The sequence below is a fragment of the Anneissia japonica genome, unplaced genomic scaffold (assembly GCF_011630105.1).
Source record: "Anneissia japonica isolate Jap-2015-1 unplaced genomic scaffold, ASM1163010v1 scaffold287863_len737641_cov155, whole genome shotgun sequence".
Lineage (NCBI taxonomy): Eukaryota > Metazoa > Echinodermata > Crinoidea > Comatulida > Comatulidae > Anneissia > Anneissia japonica.
The window spans coordinates 127203-134908 of NW_022742482.1; the positions used below are offsets into that span (position 1 = coordinate 127203).

Here is a 7706-nt window from a genome sequence, read left to right on the forward strand (position 1 = left end):
ATGAGTACGCCGCGGTACTCATTTTCACAAAGAAATACACACAACTGGTTAGCTAACAATTATGCCAATGTTACATGAATAGCTGGGAAGGAAGGTGCAATCACGTTGTTACCTAGCAAACGTCTGTACTGTATGGGGAGGAGCTCCTGATGTACTATGTAGCGAGGGACGATGAGGCATAAGACTAGGCCTAACTAAGACAGTGGAATTATATGTGATAGAAAGTACACTTTAGGAAGAAATAAATTAAAATAAGAAAAAAAAAATAACTAAGAATAATTCATTTGCAGAGGTACCTTATTTAAGTATTATACAATGCAACAATGCGGCTCTTTTGTAGCCCTGGCTTGGGCAAGGCATCCATGTGCAAAGCAGTGGTGTTTGTTTATCCATGAAAAAAGCACGCCGGGAAAGTTTGCCTTACCAGAAAAAGGTGACGTATCTAGCTTATGACATATGCATGCTAAATAATGTAAGTGTGACGTCACCAAAAAATTAATATTTTCTATTATAACCAAAATATTAATAACTAAAAGGTTTCTGGGCGTAAATTCCCTTAATATGAATGAAGGTTGCTCAATCTCCTTGCCATACAAATTACAGCTCCTACTGACGTCTCAGTCGAGAAATACGGGTAGCTGACCATATCCAAATTTCACGTTCCACTTTTGACCCTGAGTTGTGCTTCGCACTCGCCGCTAAGGGCGGCGTTCCGAAAACCCTGCGTCTAGAAATGAATGGGGGGAGGGGCTATACCTTCTTGGGGGCGGGGAGAAGTCTCCGAAGACAGACTAACTGTATTTATTCGATTATAAAGTCTCACAACCTGTAGGCCTAAACATTACACAAATTTTTCTCTTGACGAATTTAGTTCCATCAACTTTATAATGCGCATGGTCCTGCATAGATGGCTTCAAAGCATACAACACAATGCCACTTTTAAAACCTCAAGAGACAAAAGCCGGGTTACCGTTCGCCGATGAATTACAGTAGTAAAATACAGGCTCATCCCTGGTCCATCTGGAAAGCGCTTTTATCTTCGGAAATTCGCTAAAATGCTAAATGGATTTATTAGTGCGTAGTAAACACTGTTTTCAAGTGTACTCCAGTTGTGAGTTAAAAATTGAGATTTTTTTTTTGTTTTAATTTGCTTACTTTTTGATTTTTTTTTAAAGATTATATATATATAAGCCTATATACATATACATACATATACATATACATATATACATATACATATATACATATTTGATAAAGATTTCTTTTTGAAATATATATACACATATATAGACATTTAATATATATAATTTTAATTTTAAATTGTTTTGCATTATATGGCCGTTTGCTGTTTTATGGGTTTTTCCCATTTGCCTTTCAAACTTATTGAAATATATATATATATATATATATATATATATATATATTATTATATTGAAATATATGTATATATATATAGGCCTATATATATATATATATATATATATATATATATATATATATATATATATATATGCCTATATATAAGTTCATTTATCTGGCATGAAACGTTTTCATAATTTCATTCTTACTGCACTCTTGTATATTTATTGTATAAATGCTGTCTCCATGGTATACTCTAACAAAGTTTACACCGATAGTATGGCGAAAACTCCACATGTGTTAGCTACAGCCCCGTTGGTGCCCTGTCTGGTAAATTCACAGAACAATACAACTAGTCAGGTAATCAGTATACGATCAGGTAACCCAAGACTAATGGGAAGATCAGATACCGCCGTACCGCGATTGCTAATTTCTGTGAACTGGACTTGACCCGACATTACCTGTCTATTATCCAAGGGGTAAGCGACACTGTTGTAGAAATTCTATAAAAAAAAACAAAAAAACAATAAAGTGATTCTCTCTAGCTGTTGGTATTAATTTGGGGTAAACTGCAAACAGCATGTAAAATAGCATACTGCTACACTCAAAAGAGTTTCAGCAAAGATCATTAGCAATCAGAGAATAGCTCAGTTTATCAGCGAATGCGCCTTGCCAAATATAATATTGTTAATACACGTCAGTCGTCAGGCCTACTAATTTTATGCCTTGGTAATGATTATTTATAAACCTAAATAAGTAAATAGGCCCTATTTTTTATCATTTGCTCGGTGATATTACATTATACGTACTGATCGCTAAACAAATTATTACTTTTATAGGCCTATATGTATCCGATGTGGAAGTCGAATTTTTAGCTATCATTATTAATTATAGTAAGCCCTTATTCAACTTGTATGTTTTGAAAAAAAAAAACCAAAAATGATCTGTACCTACTCAACATAGTGTGGCTGGAATTTCCTCGATTCGCCACGAACCTTCGCTGACAAGTAAATTTCTAACGCTCGTTACAGTATAGCTACGAATGACGGAAGAACTGAATCTGTATACAGGTGTGAAACACACCTGATCAGTTATTATCCATCAATTGACTATACTATAATTCATTATTATTCGTAAAAATAATTTTACACGATTTAGGGCTGCAGTCTATAAAGTCCTTATACAAAAAGCTGCTCACATACAGATTAGTAAATCTGTAATGCCTTATACATACTTACGTTACACACGTTTCTAATATGCTTATGATTATGGTGATGATGGGACCGACAATTCCCGATCTGGATCAGCGCCACTAGACATACACTATATCCGAAAAGTGCTGCTGTAACTTGCATCGTGTTGTTTGTTGTATGACAAATGTTGCAAGGAGCAAACACCACGTGTCTGTTCTTGGTGGTGGGACTGAAAAACCTCTCGCAGAGAAATAATTACACTCGATGGAATGCACTACAAAGGCGGCTTGAACTCTTACATGCAATTGGTCCCCAATCAGACACGGCGGATCAAGAATATATACACCTTCCGTATTTTGTTTTGTTTGTTTGTTTGTATTTTAAGCTGTTTTAAAAAAATTGGAATCGAGCTTCAGAACAAACAAGTCCTGTCTACGAAAATCAAAACAGATGAATCGAATTTTGGCACGTGATCAATTGAATAGCGTTCTACTTCTCTATAGAGGGTTGTTGGAAATCGTCCTTGACAAAAGTGTAGAATACATCGAATACGTCTACGTTACAATGCTGTTGTGTCCCGACTAATGTTATGCGGACAAATGCTACGCCTTCACACAGGCCTACCCACTGGCAGGTATTCTTGGGTACGAATTCCTTCACGTGTAACTACCATCAAGCAGTGTCCAGATCGTCTGGTTTCAAATCCGATGCAATTACGTTCTCGTTATTGACCGACTTCAAAGGTCAGTGTCGTATGTCAACTGAGTGAATGTCGCCAAATTATCGATGATAAACAAGAATCATAAATGTCTTATTGTATTTCTAGAATTCCACAATGATCATTGATTTTGTTTGAATTTGTTGTCAGTAAATATGTCGAAAATGAACTGTTTACGACGATTTATTGTCAGGGGTGGCCCCAAGAAGAGGAGGCCGATGCCCCCGACGAGAGCAATATGGGCGTGGTCGGGCGTCGCTCAAAATGTTCCGAGAGTGGTCCTGGGCGCGAGGCCCCGGGAAAATATGACAATTTTTAGGGGTTTTAAAGGCCTATTTATTTGATTTTATAGATAGATAGATAGATAGATAGATAGATAGATAGATAGATAGATAGATAGATAGATAGATAGATAGATAGATAGATAGATAGATAGATAGATAGATAGATAGATAGATAGATAGATAGATAGATAGATAGATAGATAGATAGATAGATAGATAGATAGATAGATAGATAGATAGATAGATAGATAGATAGATAGATAGATAGATAGATAGATAGATAGATAGATAGATAGATAGATAGATAGATAGATAGATGCGTCGTAATAGGTACCTGCCTCGTAACGAGACTTGGCTCTAATTCTGGTGGGGGAGGAATACCGACCTCATGACTCCAAATAGTGAAGTGTAACAGGAGAGTAGAAATAATGTTGAATAACCGCCGTTTATGTGAACGGGTTTTCCGCACTACCGCTTGCTCCAAAGACATGATAGCTAGGAAACTCACCATCACACGAGTTTGCGAAGAAAACCCGTGAGCGAAAGTTATACTTCTATGTTGAGGAGACGAGAAAATTACCGGTATGAACTTATTCCGAAAGTTCAGCTGATATTCAGGGCCCCTCTTAAATAAATGACATAATATGAACTTCTGTACTTTAATGTCCTTTATTTAGGAGGGGCCCTGAATATCAGCTGAACTTTCAGAATAGCTCGAAGGTTCACATTAAATTAAACTATAGTTTTAAAATAATATACAAATGAAATATTGTCTAAATGAAATCCTTCTAGAGGCCAGTTTTGGTGGCTTTACTTGATTTTGCACAAACTCATTTGTTATTGGCGTAACTTTAAAGACATTTTCCTATTTGGTTTGAGAAATCAACCTTTTTTCAGTTTGTTTCACTATTTTTTTTTCAAAGTTATGCTTATACGAGGGCGTTCTCGTCGCATAACACATTTTCACCGCAAATCAGAATAAACATATGAAGCGGTAAATATTATGTTTTCGTGGGATGAATTTTATTGAAACGTTACTGTAATCAGAGACTGAATCATAAGAAATGGCACTTCAAACAATTCAAAATGATTTAAGAGTTACTGTATCCTCCTCCTTGTAGCAAAATATATACATTAAGCCTTATTTCATTTTATATATTTCCAAGTTAATTTAATAGTTAGGCCTATAATAGTGGAACCATGGGCCTAATAATAGGCCCATGGTGTAACTGTGCAAAGCCCGTAAAGAACGCTGAAAAGTTGTAGCTTAAAGTATAGTACAATTATGAACACGGATTAGAGGAGAAAACCCACTTGCCTAAAGTGCCTAATTTTTTTTTTCTCATGCTGGACAACGCCACCAACGAGTGAGCTAACTTTAAAAAAAAAAATATTAGACCGGGAGCCCAGAAGACTTAATCATGTGAAAAGAGACAAAAGGTTTGATGGTCTGGTCATGGTAGTATAGGGCCAAGATACAATATTCAGTATTGCTGCCGGGGCACATCATGTACAAGCGGGCTGGGGGAAATGAAAAAGGGGCTTAAATAATGCATTTAATTATGTGGAGAGAGACATGGATAAAAATAATTGGATATTACTCCCAGATAGATACTTGCAATAATGTCAAAGGTGACAGCAACTTTAGTATGGTGTACGATGAGTTTAAATAAAAGAATTATATTTCACTGATTTCACTGAGTAACACAAATTTAAGGCCTCGTACCAAGGCTACTAGCAGCGTATGTATTGGTTACATAGCCTAAGGAAAAGATTACAATAACTCATCTCGCAACGTTCACTGTGCTGAATGGGAATAATAATGATAATAATGGTACACTTTTATAGCGCATGCATAATGTGAAGCGCCCCATGCACTTCATATTATCATTACCACATTATAATTATAGTCATTGGATTAAACGCCTATAGAACACAAACTCAAGCTCCCTGGGGGAGTAGGCCTATTCCATAACGTTGCAGCGGCTAAATCAGCGCATGTTAGCATTTAACCATACCAGCTACCCACCAAACTGTTCCCGCTGCGACAAACCACTTCCACGTATGACGAGCGTGGTCCGCGTGGCGTATCCAGGAGTGAAATGAGGGACTGATGGGGAGGCGTGAAGGGGGTGCTAGCTTGTAAAAGTAAGGTGAAATGAGGTGATTTTGTTTTAAGTTGAGCATTATGTTTTTGCTCCCAACATTTTCAATGGGGGTGGGGGGGGGGGGGGGGGGGCAGGGAAGTGCTAATGAGCGAATGAGCTTTTTGTGGGGGAGTGCACAGGCGTGGTCCGTGATTACTGTAGCAACCGTGAGTGAAAGGCGTTAATAATGCCACGAGGCGAATACTTGGAGTTAAAAGGGGAGAAATGCCATACACTGACTGACTTAATTCCCTCAGTTTGAACACTTCATTCCCGCGGCGTGAATGTGTTCGGACTTCGTTTATTTTTAAATGTTTATATGGTTTAACTGATTGCTCTTGTGTTGTTAACAATGTTTTAATAATTTGTAAAAATCTTGATTCCCTTTTATTTACACACCTATATGCCCGTACTATTGCGTTTCGAAATTCCAATGTTAACTTGTTTCCCCGTGCTTGTTCCTCCATTTCTAATAATGTTCAAAATTCAGTTGTCATTGTCTCACTTCCTTGTTTTCTGTCTAAAGTTCGTAAATTTCTTATCAATAGGGACCAATACTAGTAATTTGTGCTTAATTGTTTTCAAAAATTTTGTCTCTATTTTATTATTAAATAATACAAATTTTAATGCACTTTGTATTTAAACTCAATCAATTCATTTTAAAATGTTATTATTTGTATTATATTTAAAGAGATTAATATGCAATGTAATTATAAATTATTAAATTAATCTTAATATATTGTTGTGATTTTAAATAAAACCTATATGAAATATAAATCAATAATTAATTCCTGATATTTTTTTTATATCCTTTTCTATTGTGTGCAATGTTCATGTAACTTTTTTCCTTGCAATTATTAAATTAATAATTATTTCGCAATCGTTTGTACGGTAATTATCCGTAATAATTCAGTCAATTCATTTATTAAATAATCTTAAATTATTGTTGAAGTCTTAAAGAAACTTTCTTAATATGCAATAGACTAATTAATTTAATTATTTAAATTGTTTAGGGCTTTTTATATATTTTATAACTTTTTCTATTGTGTGCAATATTCTCGTTACTTCATGTTTAAGGGCAGCTGACTCTTTTGAGTTACAGTAATTTATTTGCTTTAGCTGTCCCTGACCATCCTTTTGTGTCTTGTTGTTTAATGCTTATGCTGAGGGCATATCTTAGGGAGGCACACACAGACGCAAGGTGGCTTTTGGGATTTCAAATCCGATTACAGCAAATTCGTATATGTTTTTCAATTACAAAATGTTGCTTTTTTAATTGCTATTTGATACTTTCTTAAATTCAATTTTATATTTTATGCTTCAGTCATAACAATAATCGCAATAAAAATTTATTTACGGATAAATAATTTTAATCTTGTTTAAATTGACATAAATTACAATGAAAAATAAATTAATCATCAACATTCAAATTTTAATCTTTTTTATTGTAATGTGCACATATTATTATTATTATTATTATTGTTATTATTATTATTATTATTATTATTATTATTATTATTATATTGTATTTTCATATGACGTCACTCTTTTTTTAGCTGTATTTACTATGTATTTTTTATATGTTACTTTAACGAGGAACTGAGTTTCGGAATGTTATGTGACAATAAACCATATATATAATGCTTACCGGTATGTCTCTATGCGTGCACTCACTCACAAAATAGGTTACAGGCCGAACTTCTTTGAATTCCGCTCAAGCCATCTAACGTTTATGTCATGAAACCTATCACTCGTCCACGGCCAGCTCACTGCCAATAATACCATAATAGAAATCAAAATTAGCGCTATATATATACATATATGTAATATATATACACATATATGTATACATATATACATTATATATATACATATACACACATACATACATAGACATATATATATATACATATATATACACATATATATACATATACATATACATATAATATACATATACACACATATATATATATAATATATATATATATATATATATATATAT

The 7706-nt window shown here is 34.4% G+C and overlaps 1 protein-coding gene across 3 annotated transcripts in view; it reads right to left on the reverse strand.

Moving 5' to 3' along the window:
- Positions 1–3438, reverse strand: part of LOC117119174 (WAP four-disulfide core domain protein 1-like) — a 16493-nt gene extending 13055 nt beyond the window's left edge. The window contains exon 1 of one of the 3 annotated variants that reach the window (XM_033263994.1): positions 2598–3438. In XM_033263994.1, coding sequence (XP_033119885.1) covers positions 2598–2714 — 117 coding nt within the window. In that variant the 5' untranslated portion in view covers positions 2715–3438. Of the gene's footprint in view, positions 1–2313; positions 2418–2597 lie in introns of those variants that run through there. The other 2 variants (XM_033263993.1, XM_033263995.1) reach the window with 2 other exon arrangements.
- Between the last annotated feature and the right edge of the window lie 4268 nt (positions 3439–7706).